This window comes from Typopeltis vanoorti, chromosome 17 (assembly GCF_054136105.1).
Source record: "Typopeltis vanoorti isolate ZY-2024b chromosome 17, IOZ_Tvanoo_1.0, whole genome shotgun sequence".
Lineage (NCBI taxonomy): Eukaryota > Metazoa > Arthropoda > Arachnida > Uropygi > Thelyphonidae > Typopeltis > Typopeltis vanoorti.
In genome coordinates, this window is record NC_143565.1 from 66,509,632 (window position 1) to 66,531,523 (window position 21,892).

A 21,892-nucleotide genomic window follows, 5' to 3' on the forward strand; every position below is an offset into this window, starting at 1 on the left:
ACTATAGCCCTCAAATACACCACAAAAATCCTAGAACTAATATCTCAACTTCAGGATCTACATTCCAAATTGAAATGCAAAAAGAACTAGGCAGAGGTTAACAAGTGTTAATGTATATACTACCTAATTAATTGGCTGCAAGCACAATACCAGGACCAATATTAGATGCAGTTATAATTGGCCTTTTCATAAGCATAATATTGTTAAGAACATAAGAGATAATATCGTTTATCTCTCAATGTGCCTCTGCCTTACAATAGAATAGTCCTTGATCAGGTACAGAAATGTCATGCAGACCTAATCCTTCTGCAAGAAACAAATATCAACTTGTCATCCAAACTAGGTTTAGCTTAGGCATCCATCATTTATTTCCCTACAAACTAAAATTGACTGCAAACATACCAGCACACACCTTGTATGCTCTCATTAAAACACCCAACCACAATACTCTATCTCTCTGCATGTTTTCAGTATTCACATATTACAGCAGAATACACTGGCATTGAAAATCTTGGACTTCATACATGGCTATTTTTCCAATATTAACCAAGGACATATCGTTATAGCTGGATACTTCAACTGCAATCTTGACCAAGAAAAAGAAAGACAATTGCAGCTTGATGAAGCAATTATCCGAGATGTAGGAAAGGATATGAGAGATGTTACTTATCAGGGGAAAAGTGGGTTTGAAAAGTATCAGTGAGTTTATTATTATTCACCAATGCTTGAAGTTTGTTTATCATTGAGGTACGATATTTAATCGCTGATATATGTTAATTCATTAATGTCTTTTGGCACCAACATCCACATAAAAATTTCTGTATATTGAGGTCAGCATACACAGTAGCTAACAAGCCTCACTAGACACAATTGAACAGATACTACATTTCCAAACACGCTTTTCCCCTGATTAGAAACATTAGAAACATGTATGGATGAGCCTTTGGACTCCATGGAGGTCTCATGATAATAATACTTAATATTCATGCTAAATGTCAATTACAGTTATGCAATTTAGTCAAAGATTCCTGAAGATTTGCACTCCATTATATAATATCATCTGCATGTAGCCACTGTAGCACAATTGGAAGAATAGCAGAACATTGCGCCCTTCGATTGGAAAAGACCCGAGTTCGATTCGAGGGGAATGCTTATATGGATTTTTACAGTTGAAGGTGAGTTAACCGATCTCATGTGGTAGCAGCAGGGGTTTTTCTTCCGGAAACTCAGGTTTTTCATTCCACATGCAGACAAATTGGCCTTCAGAATACACACAATTTACAGACAAAAAAAATACTGTTGTTGATGATGGGCAATAGATGGCATTGATGGTAGTAGAGTCATAGTTGAAGAATTAAGTAGTAGTAGAGACAGTGAGATGTATTTAGCAAAGTATAGTGATGAGTCCTTGGACTCCCTGGAGGTGTCACGTAATAATAATAATAAAGTAAAGAGCTGGTTGATTATCTCCAATTATGATATCACATTTGATGTTAATCTTCTTCGTAATGGGATAATTGTCACGAAAGTGCGCATACAGTCAATTTTACTTCAATCTTCCTTTAATTCTAACTGTTGACTTACAACCTATAGATTTTTTTTGCTCTCTCTATAACATTTCATTTACCCCATATAACTGTTGCATTCTAAAATGTTTTCTTTTGCACTTTGTCATATGCTTTTTCCCCAAATCTATAAAACTTAAATGCAGATCCATGTTATGTTTCCATGATTTTTCTCATCTATGTCTCTTTAAGTTTAAATCTTATCTTTGCAACCTTTTTTCGGCCTAAATCCTTCTTGTTTCGAAGTTTCTCTTTTGCCTGGGATTCTAAGTAGGTAAATTCCTCTGTTATTTATTTTCACATCAAGTTTTATTTCCCTTTTTATAAATATTAACTAGTGAACTCTACTAAAATCATTCAGAAGTTTATAGAAAATGTGGAACTTTGATATCTCCATATTTTGAGCATTTCTAGTCAAATATCCCACTCCAGATGCTTTTCCACTTTTCAGGTGTCTGATAGCTTTATCCATCTCAAGTATCGATATATACCTGACTGCAATATTTTCTACTACTTTCCATCATTGCTTGTTTCAATTAACTGTTTTTCATACTAATTACCTCAGACATCCAGAATATCTTTACCTTCCGTTTTTATATCACTGAGATTTTTTTTTTCTCCCGGAAACTCTGAATGAAAGTATACGGGGGTGGTCTGAAAAGTACTTGGCCTCGACCATAGATGCCAACACTATTGGCAAGATTTTTTTGTTTTTCTGAGTTGGTACATCTGTCATAAGCATCCATGTAAAATTGCAAGTCATTCTATCAGGTAGTTTGTTTGATACAGTTGTCTGAAGCAAAAGTGGTCTCTGTATTCCTTGAAATGGATAAAATTGAGTATCATGCAGTTATAAAATTCTTTGTAAAAGAAGGTTTAATGCCAAAAGAAATTCATTCAAAGTTCATAAAAGTTTATGTGCACTCTTCTCCTTCATTTTTGACAATTAAGAACTGAGCTGCCAAGTTTAAATGTGGCCGTACCAGCCTTGAAGATGATCCACGTGAAGGACATCCAAAAAGTGTAACAACACTAGAAATCATTGATCAAGTGCACGATATGGTATTGAATGACTGGTGAGTCAAAGTGTGTGAAATTTCTGAGAAAATTGCACCCAAAGGTGCAATTTTCCCATTGCTTTGACAATTGGAAAATTAAGGGATCTGCACTATGAATTGTCGGAACATCCACCCTATTCCCCAGATTTGGAATAGGGTGGATGTTCCAACAATTCCAACATCCACCCTATTTCCGAGAACTTTTCAGACCACCCTTGTATATCTTGACATGTTGCAGTATATCAGAGGCCTTTGAAAAATCCAAATATACTACTGTATTATGCATCTCCTTTATCCAGTGAATTTGCCATTTTGTTCTAATGTATAAGCAGACTGGTAAAACATAACTTCCCTCCTAACAAACCCATGCTGACCATCATAAAGAATACTGTTATTATCAACTCATTCTTGAATCCTAGTCCTCACAAACTTCTCTAACACCTTAACAACAATCCCAGACACACACACAGATTAGCCTATAATTTATAGCCCCAGTCTTATCTCTCCCTCCCTCCCTTCACCCTCTTTCTGAAGTGGAATAATTTTTCCCACTTGCTGTTTCTTTGGGACTCACCCTGTTCTGAGACTCATGTGTTAAACTGGTCTACCAAAGGTGCCATTAATTTCCTAGAGCAGTGGTGGCGAACCGTTTTATGTGCGTGTGCCAAAAGTTTACAAATCGAGTTGCTGACGTGCCGGGCAGCTTTTAATAGGGGAAAAATTAATAAAACATTAATTTATTTATAATGTATCATGAATATATACATATTATGAATTCCTTTTTCAAGAAAAAAATAAAAGTGGACATGGAAAAATTAGTGAAATTGACTTTATCTTCAGTAATAAGAAAAACATCTTTCAAGACTATGTTATGATACCTTCAACATTGGAAGTGACCATCGTATGGCATGCAGTAAAATCCAAATAAACTGCCAAAAAGAAAGAAGAAAAATGTTTTGGAGATCAAAGCAAAACATAGATGTACACAAACTCAGCATTAAAAAAAGATATATTGCAACACGAACTAAACAATAGATTTAAACATCTTATAGATGACAATGCATCTATCAGAAAGTAATGACATTATTACCCAAAACCTTTTACAATGCTCAATTGAAATAGCTGGTACCGCAGAACATAAACAAGACAAAATCTCTGAAGGAACAAAACAGTTTATGAAGAAATGACGTGAAATGAAATGATCAATTAACCCACAGAATAAAATTGAATACACTGAATTGTGCAAAACAATCAGTAAATGTATCACAGAAGAAATAAGAAAATTCAATTGTAAAGTCATACAACAAACAATTGAAAACAACTGTAGTCTCAAAAAAGCCAAACTGCAATTGATGAACAGCAATAAACAGATTGTTGCAGTTAAACTACAATACGGGACCATCACAAGAGATAGATATGCTATAGCAAAAAGAGTTGAGGAATTTTACTCAATATTATATCAGGATGATGAATTAAATGAAGAAGAAAACAACTATGCCACAGCTGAAGTGCCACAGATTCTACCAGAATTGATACTCAAGAGCAGCCTGAAATTTGAGTGGCATATTGCAAATGATATCTAGATCTTGATATTATGATAAGGAGGATACTGACAGTTGATTCCTTCTTTAAAAGAAGCCAATCAAGGAAAAATTGGTCATGTGAGAAATGAGCCTTAATGGTCTTCCACCGGGACTCTCTGATCTCAACTTTGTATTTTAGCCTCTCCTTCAATTTCCGACTAACCATATACTAATAATTTAAATTGTTCTATTACATATATTTTTCCATAAGCATGATTATTATTTTTTGTGTCATAAAAATATTTACATTGTCTTCTTTCATATTTCTTATGGTAAGGTATATTGAATGATACCAGCAATTTTTGTATGATGGCTCAGCGTCTTAGAAAGGGGAAGGTAACCAGCAGCGTGTTTCAGAATTTTGTTCTTGAGTCTCAACTGTTTATCTTATTCGTTAATGTGCATGTGGATTTCATTGTTTTCTGATGATGCAATGTTGAGAAGAATTATAAGTAGCATTATGAAAAAATTGCTCGTTAAATTTAATTTTAAAATCTTTTTGCTCGAATACATTAAAATGGTTGTAGTTTTACTACCAATAAATTCAAGTTGTTACACTTTGGAGTGCACAGATAGAAAGCTGTGTATAAAGCATACCACTTTATGCTTCACACTCAGATTTGGTTGCCTAGTTTTCATTGTGATATGGAAAATTAGAGAGAGAGTCAAAGATGATGACCAAAGGTATATCAGGACCTTGGAATGTTTGCTTTGCAGAGGTTGTGAAAATGTAAATCTCAGGGTTTAGTGAATGGGAGCCTCCATAGCTCAGTTGGTATAGACGAATCCCTTTGGTTGGAAAGATCTGGATTTGATTCCCCGTCCAAGACGTGAGGAACATTTATCTGGTCTCTTTCAACTAAAGGTGAGTTAGCTGGACTCATACAGAGGTAAGGTTTTTTTTCATCTGGAAACTTGGGTTTTTCATCCCCCCCCCCTCTCCAAACAGGCAAACTGGCCCTGTGAATACTCATCTACAGACATAGGATACACCAGGAAGCATATGACCAACCACCTTATCCTCGAGAAGGTCACTAACAACCGCGACCGTCTCGAGACAGCCCACAGCTAAAGAACCTCAATGGTTTGTGAAAAGCTTACAATAAGACAAGACAGGTTTAGTGGATAGGAGATAAACAAGTGATATGATAAAGACATTTAAGTTAGTGAGGTGATTTTACCAGATTTATACAGAGAGGGATTATAAAAAAGAATAGAAGATGAGAGGTGGATATGAGGAGTAGATTTATTACATTGTGGGTGAATGGAAGGTATTGTCAGAATGTATTGTGAATGCTAGTAGCGTAAAGGAATTTGAGGTTCAGTATGAAAGACATGTTGTTAGTTAAGTAAGCCTTCTGCAGATGAGTCTGCTGACTCCATGAGGTTGCTATAATGATATAATAATAATAATAAATGAGTTTATATAGAATATTTAATATTATTATTATTATTCAGGCCTCTATGGAGACAAAAGACTCATCGAGGGGAGGTCCCCCCTGAGAAACACAAAATCTATCATAAGACTCCTTGAACTCATTTACCACTCTCGCTCTCACCACTCCATCAGGCAATGCATTCCATGGTTCAACCGCCCTCCATGCAAAGAAACCACTCCTCACCCTCTTGCTCACAGTTTCCTTTTGTAACTTCCAGGGATGGCCTCTTGTCATCACTCCTTCCCGCTGTTCAACCAAGCAAAAGAACACCCATTGTCAACCCTCTGTAACCACCTCTCAACAGTTTAAAAGTCTCAATCATATCACCTCTCCTTCTTCTATCCACCAAACTCTGCGGTCCACATTCCCTCACCGATACTCATAACTATCATTGTACAGTCCTGAAACCATCTTTGTTATCTGCCTTTGTATGCTTTCCACAGTTAATTTATCCTTCTCATTATTGCAGCAATCCTCTGTGTTACCTTCACCACCTTTGCAATATGTCCCCTAAATTTCAGGTTTCTATCAATCATCAACCCCGGATATCTTGTCTCCCCTACTTCCGCCAGTATAACTCCTCCCATAGAGTATGCAGTGTCCCATCGATGTTTCCCAAACCTCAAGACATTACATTTTGCTGCATTAAACTGACATCCCCATTCATTTGCTCATCTATCTAGCTTATTCAAATCCTCTTGCAGGGCTAACACATCTGCACTATTACTAATAATCCTTCCCAGCTTCGCATCATCTGCAAACAACTGAATATCCCCTTGCAATCCACTGACAATGTCATTGATATAAAGGTTAAGCAATATAGGTCCCGGTACTGAGCCCTGTGGGACCCCACTTGAAACCCTCTGCTTCCTTGAAACTACCCCACGATACATAACTCTCTGATACCTATCGGACAGCCAATCCTGAATCCAGGTGACTAATCTGACATCCAGACCCATGTGCTGCAACTTAAATATCAGCTTATCATGTGGCATCCTGTCAAATGCCTTCGTTAAGTCTAAGAAAATGGCAGTATATGCCTTGCCCCTCATCTAATGCTCTTGTAACTTTATCATAAAAGGCTAGCATATTGCTAAAACAAGAGCGCCCCTTCACAAATCCATGTCGACTCTCACAGATAACATTTCCCTCATCTGTCCAATGCTGTATACGGTCCTTCACTACTTTCTCCAAGATCATACTAACTACTGATGACACACAAACTGGCCTATAATTAGACACTTCCAGTCTGCTACCGCCCTTATGCAGTGGCACTATCTTACCTTCCTTCCATTCAATGGGCACCTTTCCCGCAGCCAGACTTTCATTGAAAAGCCAGGTCAAAGGCACTTTCAGTTCCCTAGCACATTCTCTCAAAACTCATGGTGAAATACCATCCAGTACCACAGCTTTACTGACATCCAGAGTACTCTGTATTTGAAACACACTCTCCTCCTATACCTCTAAACCTCGAACCTGCCCTGTCCCTCTAATATTAAAACTGACTCCTCCAGGATGAAATACTCCAATAAAGTGTTCATCGAACAATTCTACTATTTCCTCTGCATCAGTCACTCTATTCTGATTTTTATCCCACAATATCATTCTTCCACAGTCATTTCTCCGCCTACTGGCCACATATCTAAAAAATTACCTAGAATTTTTTATGGATCTTAGGGCTAATCTCTTCTCATATTCTAGTTTCGTCTTCCTTACCATACTAGTCACTCTTCTGGCCTGTGTCTTATACTCTTCATTCATCTTCTCTTCACCTGTCTCCTTATATCTCTTTTTTGCATGCAATTCCTGTTTAATATTGTTTGTAATCCACTTTACTCCAAATTATGTCCTCTCGTTCACTCGTGGTATACAACTTACCATTGCTGCTAACAAATATTCTTTCATAATTTTGCACGCACTAATGATATCCCGGCCTTCCAATTCCTCCCTCCATGAAACTTCCCCAAGTTGACATCTAAGACTATTATAATCACCTGCTTTATAATTCCACATACGTTCCCGTCTCTTTGATACTCCTTCATGTCTATTCATTTTCCAAGTCAAAACCATATGGTCACTCTCTCCAACTGGTGGGAGAGATGCATCTTAGTTATTATCAACTCTTCTGATGCTATAACCAAATCCAAAACTCTTGAACCTCTTGTTCCCTCTGTTACATGTTGCCTAAGACATTTGTCCCTCAAGAATTCTAGAAATTCCATTCCCTTATTGCCACATGCATCTTCCTCTTCCCAGTTTATACTACTGTAGTTAAAATCTCCCATAACAATCATTCTTCTTGCACTTGCCAAACTCGACTGTCTAAACATTTCCTGGTCTCCACCCTCTGTGCTCCTGGGTCTGTAGCAACACCCCACTAAATATCCTGTCTTGCCCACCTCACACCATATGCTTTCAAATCATTAATGTCACTGCCTTCCAAAGTCTCTACTCTTGGAGGACATAGGTCGTCACTTATCATAAGCAGTACTCCACCACCGCACTTTCCCTTCCTATCCTGCTGAAAAATGCTGTATCCCATGCTGTAAATATGCATTTTACATTCTTATGAATGTCATTTCTTATGTCACAGTCCCAACTAAACCTTAATTACCTTAACACGTATGGAAATTTGGTCTACATTATAAATGAATTCAATATCAGCAGTCATTTTTTGATCACCATTACTCCTCATTATCTACTTATAATGAGGAGCCCTATATACAGTTAGTCCTTGACTTACAGCCGCACATATTTACAACGACCATCTGAATAACATGTTCACTGAATACCACCTCACTCCTGCAACTCATGGGTCCAGGATGTTTTATTGCAGCCTTCAAGGCATGTTTTACAAAATAATTTGTGCTCAAGCTATTATTCTGCTGAGAATGAGAAACCCTCAGAGACTTTTGAGATGAATAATATATCTTGCATTGCACAAAGAATATAGATGCTGCATGGAGTGAGGTAAAAGCAGCATATATGAGTGGTGTCTGGAAGAAGCTGTTGAAAATATATGTTCATACCTTCACAGGATTTGACAGAGATAAAGCCTTACAAGAGATTGGTGACAGAATAGTGCTGCTGAGATTTTGAATTGGAGGTATAAAATGAAGATGTAGAGCAGTTGGTGGAAGCTGTGAAATAAGAGCTCTTGAACAAAGACCTTCTATTCTTCTAACCATATCTTCATATCTACATCGTAATTGTGTTTTAACAGTGAAAATATTGACAGAAGCATTTGCCTCTTTTAATAAGACAATTTGGTTGTTAAAGGAAATTGATTCTAACATGGAGAGATTTAGAAAAGTGGATAGAATAATGCAAGCAGCAGTTACTTACTACAGAGAAATTTAGACAGAAAGGAAAAGGCAAGTGATGCAGACTAAATTAGATTATTATTATGATTCAGGACCTCCATGGAATCACAAGGCTCATCGTACAATGCCCACCATAGAAATCACAAAGTCTATCATACCACTCCTTGAACTCATTCACTGTTCATGCTTTCACCACTCTATCAAGCAATGAATTCCATGGTTCAACCACCCTGCCTTCAAAAGAAACCACTCCTCACCCTCTTGCTCAGGACTTCCTTTTGCAACTTCCAAGGATGTCTCCTTGTCCTTGCTCATTCCCCATATTTCACCAAACATAATTTGGTGAATTTTGCTCATTCCCCATGTTTCACCAAACAGTAACAACTTCTCAACAGTTTAAATGTCTCAGTCATATTACCTCTCCTTCTATGTACCTAACTTTGCAGCCCACAGTCTATCCTCATAACTAACATTGTACAGTCAGATATCATTTTTGTTATCCACCTCTACACTCTTTCCAAGGTTAATTTATCCCCATCAAATCATGAGAACTAAATATGAACAGATTGATCCAGATGTGGTCTAATCAGAGCTTTATACAATGGAATGACAATTCTTTTATCTCCGCTGATCAATATCCTTCTCAGTATTGCAACAATCTGCTGCATTACCTTCACCACGTTTGCAATATGTTTCCTGAATTTCAGGTTTCTATCAAACATCTCTCCCAGATCCCTTGCCTCTCTCACTTCCTCCAGCACAGTTCCTCCAATAGAGCATGCAACCTATGATTGATGTATCCCAACCTTCAAGACTTTTCATTTACCTGAATTAAACTAAAACTGCCACTTATTTACATATTTGTTCATTTTATTCGAATATTGAATAAATGAAGGGCTACACATATGCAGCATTACTAATAACTCTTTCCAGCTTCACATCATCTGCAAAAAACTTTAATATCTCCCTGCAATCCATTGACAGTGTAATTTATATAAAGGTTAAATAATACAGGTTCCAGTACTGAACCCAGTGAGATGCAAACTTGTAACCTTTTGCTTCCTTGATACAGCTTCTTCCCCCTCCCCCATACACAACTCTCTGATACCTATCAGACAGCCAATCCCTATTCCAATTCACTAACCTGATATCCAAACCTATGTGCTGCAACTTAAATATCAGCTTATCATGTGACATCTTATCAAATGCCTTTGTGAAATCCAAAAAAATGGCAGAATAGGCATTTCCCTCATCAGCTGCTCGTGTAACTTTATTATAAATGGTAATCATATTGCTAAAACAAGAGCGCACCCTTAACTAATCAATTCTGATTCTCACAGATAAAATTACTCTCATCTGCCCAATGCTGTAAATGACCCTCACTAATTTCTCCAAAATCTTAACAACTACTTAATGAAATAAAACTGGCCTATAGTTTGACACTTTCATTCACTACCACCTTTATGCAATAGCACAATCATATCCAATCCCTCCTTCCACTGCTTGGGCACCTTTTCTGTTGCCAGACTCTCTCTGACAAGCCAGGTGAATGGAGGTGTCAGTTGTTTAGCAAACATCCATGCTCTGTTCAAAATGTCCATTTGAACAATCAGTATGTCCTTTGCATCAGTCACTCTGCTCCAGTTTTTATCCAATGATGTCATTCTTCCACAATCATTCCTTCTCCTACTGATCACATAACGAAAGAATTCCTTAGGATATTCTTTGGATCTCAGGCTAATCTCTTCTCATATTCCAGTTTTGCCTTCCTTACCATACTAATCATCCTCTTAACCTGAGTTTTATATTCCTCATGCATCTGCTCTCCACCCCTCTCCTTATATCTCTTTCATAATCTGTTTTTTACTTGCACTAGTTCTCAAGCACTGGTGATATTTAATGTTTCCAATTCTTCCATCCACATAACTGCCCATAGCTGATTTCTAAGATTATTATAATCACCTGACTTACAATTCCACATACATTCCATTTTCTTTGATACTTCTGCATGACTGTTCATCTTCCAAGTTGAAACCACATGGTCACTCTCTCTAACTGGGAGCAGAGATGCCATCTCAGTTATAATCCATACATGGTACTAATGTACTATAGGTTGATTAACCAACCTGTTGTGTATGGGCTCAACATTAAGTTAAAAAAAAGCTTCTGATCCTATGACTAAATCCAAAATCCTTGCACCTTGCGTTACTTCTACTACATGTTGCCTAAGACATTTCACCCTCAAGAATTCCAAAAATTCCATTCCCTTACTACATGCAGTTTCCTCTTCCTAATTTATACTGCTATAGTTAAAATCTCCCATACCAATTCATTCTTTTTGCACTCCCCAAGCTCAACTGCCTAAACATCTCCTACTCTTAACCCTCTATGCTCCCTGGCTTATAGCAACATCCCACTATATATGCTGTGTGGGCCACCTCTATCTCATACCATATACTCTCAAATCCATTAGTGCCATTGCTATTCAAATCCTCCACTCAGAGAGAACACAACTCACCACTTATGATAAGCAGTACTCCACCATCACATTTGTCTTCCTATCTTGCTGAAAAATGCTATACCCTGCTATTTCTATTCCTGTCAGTATGTTATCTTCCATCAACCATGTCTCACAGATCTCAGTAATCTTTGGATATGCTGATGCTATCAGCACCACCAGTTCCTCTCCTTTATTTCAGATACTCCTGAAATTAGTATAAAGAATCATCAGGGCACTGGCACTGTTTCTATACTTATCATTATCATCTCCATACTCCATTAGATTTGGCATTATACAACATATTCCCCCTTCTCCCAAGCAACTATTCTTACAAGAAGCCACCTCCTGCTACTATCCACCCTGATAATTCTAGTTTCTCTGCATTGACACAGTTACTTGTTCAGAGAATAACATTCTATTTAGATGCCTGTGTCCGTCCTCATTCAAATATAAAGCAGTACCTCGCATACAGTTCCTTTCTGTCCTCAAATATACCCTCTAAGCATCCACGTAATCTGAGCCTCTCTCTTCTGACACATTCTGGCTATCGTACTATTCATTATTAACACTCTTCTCTTCTCTGTAGCTCTGAATTATTGTGCCTCGGCATTCACTATCTTCCATCCCTCTCCTTCCATATACAACCTCAAACATGAACCTCAGATATCTCGCAATCTTTTTCTCATTGTCTTTCAAGTCACTCATGCTCACCATCACAATCATCTCAGCCATTCTTTCACCTCGCTTAATTGCCATGGTGATGCTATCTATCATTCCCCAGACAGACACTCCTCTGGCATTCTGTCTTGCACGCCATGGATCATCAAGTCACCATACATCATATCTCTTACCACGCTGTTTCTTCCTTGCTCTCTCTCTCTCTCTCTCTCTCTCCTCTGACACTTTCTCTCCTTGTTCTTTCACTTATCTGCTGTCCTGTCATCTCTCGTCCTTCATTCCTGCACTTTCTCACCTTTCTCTCATTCTCTTTCTTTCACTGGTTCTCCTAATCTCTCCATTTCCATCATTTCCGTAACTCTCTCACTCCTACTCTGATTTGCTTTGTATTCATTGTTTCCAATCCCCTAATCTCTTCTTTCACACTTCTCGACTTCTTCCTGATACACTTCACTTCTTCTTTCTTTCTCTGCACGCTACCTACTCTTGCTTGACATTCATCCTCCCAGTCAACATTTTTTGATTTTCACAAAGGCATTTGACAGGGTACCACATGATAAGCTGATATATAAATTGCTGCACATAGGTTTACAAGTCAAGTTATTCAACTGGATTCAGGATTAGCTATCTGATAGGTATCAGAGTTGTGTATGGGGAGACAATATCAAGGAGGCAGGAGGTTACAAGGGGGGGGGTCCCACAAGGCTCAGTACTGGGACCTGTATTGTTTAACCTTTATATCAATGACATTGTCAGTGGATTGCAAGGGAATGTTCAATTGCTTGCAGATGATGTGAAGCTGGGAAGAGTTATTAGTAATAGTGCAGATGTGGTAGCCCTGCAAGAGGATTTGAATAAACTGAACAGATGGGCAAATGAATGGGGGATGTCAGTTTAATGCAGTAAAATGTGAGGTCTTGAGGTTTGGGACACTTCATACTCTATTGGAGGAACTTTACTGGAGGAGGTAGAGGAGGCAAAGGATCTGGGGATGATGATTGATAGTAACCTGAAATTCAGGGAACATATTGCAAAGGTGGAGATTGTAACCCAGAGGATTGCTGCAATACTGAAAATGACGCTGACCTGCAGAGATAAAAGAGTTGTCATTCCATTGTATAAAGCCCTGATCAGACCACACTTGGAGTATTGGTCCAAGTCCAAATTTGGTCCCCAGGATATGAAGAGGATAAATTAACTATGGAATGGATGCAGAGACAGATAACAAAGATTTTATTAGGGCTGTACAATGTTAGTTATGAAGACAGGCTGAGGGAATGTGGACCACAGAGTTAGGTGGATAAAAGAAGGATGGGTCATATGATTGAGACTTTTAAATTGTTGAGAGATAGTTACAGGGTTGACACCACTGGGGAGTTCTTTCTTTTAGTGGAACAGAGGGAAAGAGCAGAGACAAGGGGCCATCCCAGGAAGTTATGAAAGGATGTTGTGAGTAAGAGGGTGAGGAGTGGTTTCTTTGCATGGAGGGTGGTTGAACCATGGAATGCATTGCCTGATAGAGTAGTGAGAGCACAAACAGTCAATGAGTTCAAGGAGTGGCATGATGGACTTTGTGTTTTCTAGGATGGGCCTCCCGCAATCAGTCTTTTGACTCCATGGAGACCTGAATCATAATAATAATAATAAAATATGTTCCATCTAGCTTAGATTTCCCAATAAATTTAAAATATAACTCTAGTGAATTATAAGAAAAAAAATTTTTTTTTCACTTCTACCTCATAACATGTAGAAATATAACCTCACCCTCTGGTGGGCTTGTATTGTAAAAATTTCTAAAGAAGCCCATTCCTGCTGTCACACTCATTAAGATGAACCTAGACCTTCAACCAATGCATGTGGTGAACCATCCTCAGAACACTTTGTTGAAATTTCTGAATTTGAAGAATTTGTTGTTGATGGCATAGCCTCTCTTATCTACTCCTATGAATCATCAAATTAATAAAGTAGAATTACTTCCTTGTTTTGAATTACTTTGAAGAATTCTTCTTAATCCATGTGTTTTCAGCTGATTATTTTACTGATAATTGCATAGAAGCACTGTACGCAGTGCTTCTATGCAATTTTATGTTATAATTTGTGCATTATATTATTTCACTATAAACAAAGTGTAAAATTAGTTTAAAAAAGTGTAACAAAATAGACCTATATTTTGCATTCAGGCATCCCTATGGTTTATGTAGTGATTTCTGACTTATGACCTTTTTTGATGGGTATGGAGAGTACTCTGGGTACTCTTAGCATATACTGTCATTTTCTTTGATAATTTTTTTTTTTTTGGAAGAATGACAGAAAACCAAACCTTAAAGAAAACTTTGTTCTAATTGTTCAGTTTGTATTTGTACTCCAGCAGTAGTCAAATTCTTCTGTAATAAATAATTTTTGCTCAGGCTATTTCTTCTGGTGGAATGAGAAACCTTCAGAGACTTTTAAGGATTTCTCATTCTCAGTTCAAATTTTCAAGTTTTCTTTATACCATTAGCCAGCCTGGTTGGCCATGTGGTCAGCATATCTGCTCTCCAGCCAAAAGACTGTAGGTTCGAATCCTGCCGTGGGCATGGATGTTTGTGATTGTCTGTGAAAATACTAGTAGTGATGATGGGTGGTAGATGGCATTGATATAGATGATGATGGTAGTTGTGATTCGTTGTAGTTGGTGGAGACAGAGTTGTAGAGTAGGTGCTCTCCCTGGAAGTGTTATGTAATAATGATAATAATAATAATTACTTTTGTCCTTTTCTGCAAGAGTAAATCATTCAGAGTGATGGTGGACAAAGAGTCCACCATCACCTTGAGATTCACGCAATATTGCAAGGTGAAAAAATATGGCAATAAGGAGGCATTAGGAAAAAATAGCATTAAGGAGTGGTATGATCAATTTTGTATTAACTAGCATTGAGCTCCAACGATGAGTCTTTTTATTCCTTGAAGGTCAAGAAAATAACAGCAGTGGCAAGAAGCAAAACTGGCTTTAAGTTTTTTGCTAGCCCAAACAAAATTTTTAGCCCTCCCAATTTGTTTATTTTATTTCATAACAGTATATATAGTTATGCTGTTGATAGCATAATGATAGAAAGACACTGTTCTTCCCTATTGAGAAGGATACTGATATATAAGGAAGCAATGGCTCTTTACAAGGTCTTGATGTAACTATATTTGGGTCTCCGTGATTAATCTGGGTTACTTTCCTCTATACCCTCTTTCATGAAGAGGGTAAGGATAAAAGTAGCCAAGATGATATTAGGGCCCAGGGAGTACTGAGTAATGTTGTGTGTATGCCCTAGTAAATTGCATAGAAGACCTGATATGGAAGACATATAATTTGGCAAAGGGGTTTTTGGAAAGAAATAGTTCAGATACTTCAGTATATGATAGAAGGAGAGAATATAGGGGACTATCTTGGAAGTTGAATATAGCAAGGATGTGAGGTGTAGATTTTTCCACGTCTCTATTTTTTGGTAAGTGAGCAGAATGAAAATGTGCAGATTAAGATCCATGAAATAGTTTGTTATAGAGGAGGATTTGTTATAGTGAATTTTCTGTGTATGGATGCCACAATCAGGATGTTTTGGTAGATTTTATGATAGGTGAGTTCACTATAATTACATTTGCTGCTAATTAGAAATGTTTTGTCAAATGGAGAAAAGGGCAACCTTAATAATAATAGTATCTGCTAGACTTCTGCTCAGGACATAGACTAGTCATTACTAATACCATGTTCCAACATAAAGATTTGCACGAGTTCACATGGAGAGGAGACTCAAGAAATAAGAAAAACCTCATTGCCTATGGCATAGTTGATAGTGATATCTTCATGCTAATTCAGTATACAAGAGTGTACAGAGGATTTGAAATTGGAAGTGACCATCACTTAGTTCTAAGTAGAATAAAAATGAATATCACATTAAAAAGAACAGAATGTAAGAATTAAAAAGAATTAAAGATGAGCAGTTTTTTACAGGTAATCTGTAGACTCAACTATACAAACATTCTTGAAGAAAAACTGAAACAGTTTGAAAACAAGAACAAAACCTTGGAGTCTTATCGGCAAACTCTGAAGAAAACACATTGATTGATTCGGCTAGGAAGGTATGTGATTAAGTTGTTACAAGGAGAGAAAAATAAGAACACTATGGTGGACCAAAGATGCTGAAGAAGCAGTCCTGGAAAAGAAGAAAGCATACCGAAAATTCCTAGCAAATAAGTTGGCAGACATCCTAAAAGAATATAGAGAAAAATGTAAGAGAGCTATGCTATGTGTAAAAGTAGCTAAACCAGGGATGGCCAGCCTATGGTGTATGTGCCAAAAGTGGCACATTGGACCCCAATGATAATAATAAAAATATAAGCCTACTTATATAAAAAGTATTACCAAAAACCGATTTGTAGGAAAAAGGTAAAACTTAGTCATTATTTTTAGAGCATTTATTGTTTCATGCACATCTTTTGCACATTCACTTGTTTGATCCTGAGGTGCCAAGCGTTAGCAACAGCAGTGTATGTGTGTGTGTCACAGGTTTTTGTCATTCAGTTTACAATTGATACTTGTGCACTACAGAGTTGTGGTTTGTTCGTCCTTTGTGAACATTTGCAGTTTTGTACTTTTTCAAAAATTAAGCCTTATTTTTACATTCAGTTACTCATCACAGTGCAAAAGAAAATGAGCAAAAGCATGAAGTCAATGAATAGTGGAAATTCTTATTTATAGCGAATATGTCATGAAAAGTTGTGCATTGTTTGTGAAAACACTTTCTCACATAATAAAATATATGACCTTAATAGACACTATAAAGCACAACATCAGACTCAAATGGAAGGAAAACAAAGCTAGTGCTTAGGTCTGACTTACAGAAAAAATATGTTATTAAGAAAAAAGAAGAAATAAAAAAAAAAAATTTGTTAAAAGAAGTTATGAAAGTTTGGCGATGACAGAAGTGTCCTACAAAATTGCTTTAGTGTTGGCCAAAAAATTGAAGGCTTTATCTGATGGAGAAGAAATTGTTAAGCCTTGTCTCCAAATATTTGCAAGATATCTCGGTGATAAGAATATCGAAAAGAAAGGAGACTAAATCGCTCTGCAAAAGCAAACAGTTATGAGACATACTGAAGAACTCTCTCTCATGGTGTATCAAAACAGACTCAAGAGTCTCGTTAAGGTTTTATCTTGTTTTTATATTAAATTAATATTAATATATAACATATTTTTACAGGGAGTTTTTAAAGGTACAAGAGTTACATGGTGCATCTGAACTTGCATGTAAAAAAAACTGGCTCATGGAACGTAAAAAGTTGGCCACCCTGAGCTAAACAAAAGTAGTAGGAAGAATTCAGTAAGAATATAGAAGGTAAATATCAGAAAGGTGACAAAATATTCTGGAGTCTATTGAAAAAGCTTAGAAATGGAGGAAAGGCTACTGTAGAAGGAATCAAAGATGAATAAAGATGACATGAAAACTGAAGATAAGAATATCATACAGGTCTTGAGTAATTACTCTGACAGATTGCTAAATGAAACAAACTGTAACAGCATATTGGAAAATTTTCAGGAGGAAATTTTAATACATTATTAATACTTGAAGTAGAAAAACATCAAAAACTTGAAATGTGGAAAGGGTCTGGAGTAGATATCAGACAAGAAATGATCAAATATGAAGGTATAAAAGTTCTGCAGTGGCTACACTGCATAATTCATAGGGCCTGATCAGAAGGTCAAATTCCAGATGACTGCAGTAGCTCTCATAGCTCCCATCTATATAACAAGTGGATAAGGCTAAATGTGAGAATTACAGAGGAACTTCTCAATGTGTTCCAGGTAAGATTCATGCAAGCATTCTTGAAGAAAGACTGAGAAAAATTGTGGAAGAGACACTTAAGAGAAGAACAATCTGGGTTTAGGCCAAATAGAGGTTGTCAAAATCGGATTTTCACTTTACAACACAGTTAAGAAATCATGGAAATATGACATGGATCTGTACTTAAGATTTGTAGATCTGGAAAAGGCATATGGCAAGGTGTCTAGAGAAAAGTTGTTCAAAACACTACAATTATATGGGGTGAGTTGAACAGTACACAAAGTAATACATAGTCTATGTATAAGTTGGAGGTCAGCAGTCATAAGTGAAGGATACAGAAAGATTGGTTGATGGAAAATCAGAAGTAAGACAAGATGCACATTCTCCACTCTTATTCATCATCTTTATGGAGGTGTTATGTAAAAAAAGTGGCATTGAACCAGATATTAGAATTGGAGATATCAAACTTAGCTGTTTGCTTTATGCAGATGCACTCCTGATGGAGCACATCAGTATTCTCCAGGATTCTGTAACTAAATTGCATAAAATCTGTAACAAATTAGGCATAAAAGTCAGCAATAAAAAGGCCAAAATTATGTAAACAGAAGGTAAGATAGTGATATTGCATAAGGGCGATAGCAGACTGGAAGTGTTTAATTATAGACCAGTTTGTGTATCATCAGTAGTTAGTAAGATCTTGGAGTTGGGCAGATGAGGGTATGTTATCAGTGAGAGTCAACATGGATTTGTGAAGGGGCACTCTTGTTTTAGCAATATGCTAGCCTTTTATGATAAAGTTACAAGAGCATTAGATGAGGGAAAGGCATATACTGCCATTTTCCTAGACTTAGCAAAGGCATTTAATAGGGTGCCACATGATAAGCTGATATTCAAGTTGTAGCACATGGGTCTGGATGTCAGATTGGTCAACTGGATTCAGGATTGGCTGTCTGATAGGTATCAGCGAGTTGTGTATGGTGGAGCAATATCAAAGAGGCAGAAGGTTACAAGTGGAGTTCCACAGGGCTCAGTACCAGGACCTATATTGTTTAACCTTTATATCAATGACATTGTCAGTGGATTGCAAGGGGATATTTGGTTGTTTGCAGATAATGCGAAGCTGGGAAGGGTTATTAGTAATAGTGCAGATGTGGTAGCCCTGCAAGAGGATTTGAATAACCTAGATAGATGGGCAAATGAATGGGGAGTGTCAGTTTAATGCAGCAAAATGTAAGGTCTCGCGGTTTGGGACACATCGATGGGATGCTGTATACTATATGGGAGGAGTTAAACTGGAGAAAGTAGGAGAGACAAGAGATCTGGGTTTGATGATTGATAGAAACCTGAAATTTAGGGAACATATTGCAAAGGTAGTGAAGGTAACGCGGAGGATTGCTGCAATAATGAGAAGGACACTGACCTGCAGAGATAAAATGGTTATCATTCCGTTGTATAAGACTCTGATCAGACCACACTTAGACTATTGTTCTCAGATCTGGTCCCCAGGATTTGAAGGGGATAAATTAACTGTGGAAAGGGTACAAAGGTGGATAACAAAGATGGTGTCAGGACTGTACAATGTTAGTTATGAGGATTGGCTGAGGGAGTGTGGACTGCTGAGTTTGGTGGATAGAAGAAGGAGGGGTGATATGATTGAGACTTTTAATCTGTTGAGAGGTGGTTACAGGATTGACACTGGGGAGTTATTTTGCATGGTTGAACAGTGGGAAGGAGTCATGACAAAGGGCCATCGCTGTAAGTTACGAAAGGAAACTGTGAGAAAGAGGGTGAGGAATGGTTTCTTTTCATGGAGGGACCATGAGATGCATTGCCTGATGGAGTGGTTAGAGCAAGAACGGTCAATGCATTTAAGGAGTGGTATGATAGACTTTGTGTTTCCTAGGAGGGACCTCCCTCGATGAGTCTTGATAGACTTGTGTTTCTTAGAAAGGACCTCCTACGATAAGTCTTTTGACTCCATGGAGGCCTGAATAATAATAATAATAATGATAATAATAAAGTTAGGAACATAGAAAACTCCAGCCACATTTACATTGCAGAATCTATAGAACAAGTTAAATATTTCAACTATTTAGACACAGTTTTTAGTGAAGATGGCAAGTTAAAGTTGGAAATAAAAACCAGAATAAGCAAAGCCAGTATGGTGGTAGCCAGTTGAATAAATGTATATGAATTAAGAGAGAAATTATCCAGGACACTAAAGTAGAAGTATACAAGATAGCGTTCAAACCAGTTTTAATTTATGGATCGGAGAGTTGGGAAGAAATAAAGCGCTTGATCAAAGACTAGAGACCACAGATATGTGACTTCTGATAAAAATTGGGGTGAACAGATGGCAGAATCATATTAAAAATGATATTAGAAAGGAACTCAACATAGTTTGCATTCAAGAATATGTAAGTCAGAGCTAATCTAGGGGAATATAGCTACTTAAAACAGAATGGAAGAGGAAAGGTTAGCAAAATGAGTGTTCTACTAACCAGAATAAGACCAAGATCAGGCAGATTGATTCACTCAGAAGAATCTTAGAAGAACAAATGTTGTTAGGTATGTATTGGAGTGCTGACATGCAAGAAACTAAATTGGGCGAAAATTGTTGATAGGAGATTAATAATAATGTAAACTTAATCATATAATGCTGTCATAGTAACACGAATACCCCTTGATGATACACATCAGGAAACTGATGATTATTTTATTTTGCTGAGAACTGGGTGAGAAAGTTTGATCAAGTTTGGATAGAGTAGTGTAATTTTACACTGCATTGCCTTTGAAGAATCTTGTCATTATGTCTTATGAAAAACTTTTTTGTTTAAGCACTGAGAGAAATTAATTTTTTTTTTTTGTTTTGCACAGGCATCCAAAAAACAATTTATTTGTTGATATGTTTCATTTTTAGGCTTTTGACTGTAATGGATACAGCACAGACTCGGTAAATGACTTAAAATGTCCAGGTGAGTAAGTTTTGTTTCTCTGTAAAATTAACTTAATTTGCAAGTAAACTTAATTTACTAAGATAGTTGAAATATTTGTAGAAATTTTTACCATTAAGTTGCACGGTACACTTGACAACAAGTCATATTCTCATTTTAATTTTTTATCTAAGCATAACCAAACAAAGTTTGTGCATGAAGCATCTTTGTCATTAGTCTATATGTATAAGAGGCTGTTGACTACAAATTTTAGACCTGTTTTCCACTTTTCTCAGAAATGCTAACAGGACACAAATGTTCTGCTTTTGAGCTCAATCACTCAGTCATCACTAGGTGTGTAACCAGTTGTGCACATGCATGGCTATATTGATATGCACAACATACTCGCACTACACACTACTCACTACCCACAACATGCATAAGTCTAACCTTCCCAGAGAACAGGAGGAACTTTCTAGGATAGCTCCAGATGAGCATTATTGAAATCTCATCAGTGAGAGACAGATCCAGAAAGTTATCAAGGTTAAAATTGTTGACTGTTTTTCTGGCATGGTAGATTGATGAAACTGTGGTCCCTTATCCTTTTTTTGTCATATCTGTAAAGAAACTGATGGATTAAAGGTGTTTACTGAGCACATGGCATACTCATTGTGAACTATTGGCAGTAATTTTTTTTGTTTTAAAGAAGACTTTGCATGTTTTTAATTATTTGCATGTTATTAAAAGATGTTTATAAGAATGCAGTTTGGGCAGTTAGAATAGGGGATGATTTGGGGAAATGGTTTAGAACAAGCAGAGGTACTAGACATTTTCATCACACATTTATAAAGAGCAATGGATAAAATGAAGGAAGATGCAAAAGGAATATCAGTACATGGGATGAGTATTAACAATCTGAGATTTGCAGATGACATTGTTATTACTGAAGAAGACAAAAGAGAACTACAAAAAAATCACTGAAACTGTTAAATGAGGAGAGGAA

General features: G+C 37.0%; 1 protein-coding gene across 1 annotated transcript in view; it reads left to right on the forward strand.

Moving 5' to 3' along the window:
- LOC150097452 (A disintegrin and metalloproteinase with thrombospondin motifs adt-2-like) overlaps nt 1-21,892 on the forward strand; it is a gene marked incomplete at its 3' end in the record, with an annotated part of 681,635 nt that overhangs the window by 529,876 nt on the left and 129,867 nt on the right. Inside the window, exon 15 of the mRNA XM_090406923.1 lies at nt 20,877-20,931. Coding sequence (XP_090263049.1) covers nt 20,877-20,931 — 55 coding nt within the window. The remainder of the gene's footprint in view (nt 1-20,876; nt 20,932-21,892) is intronic.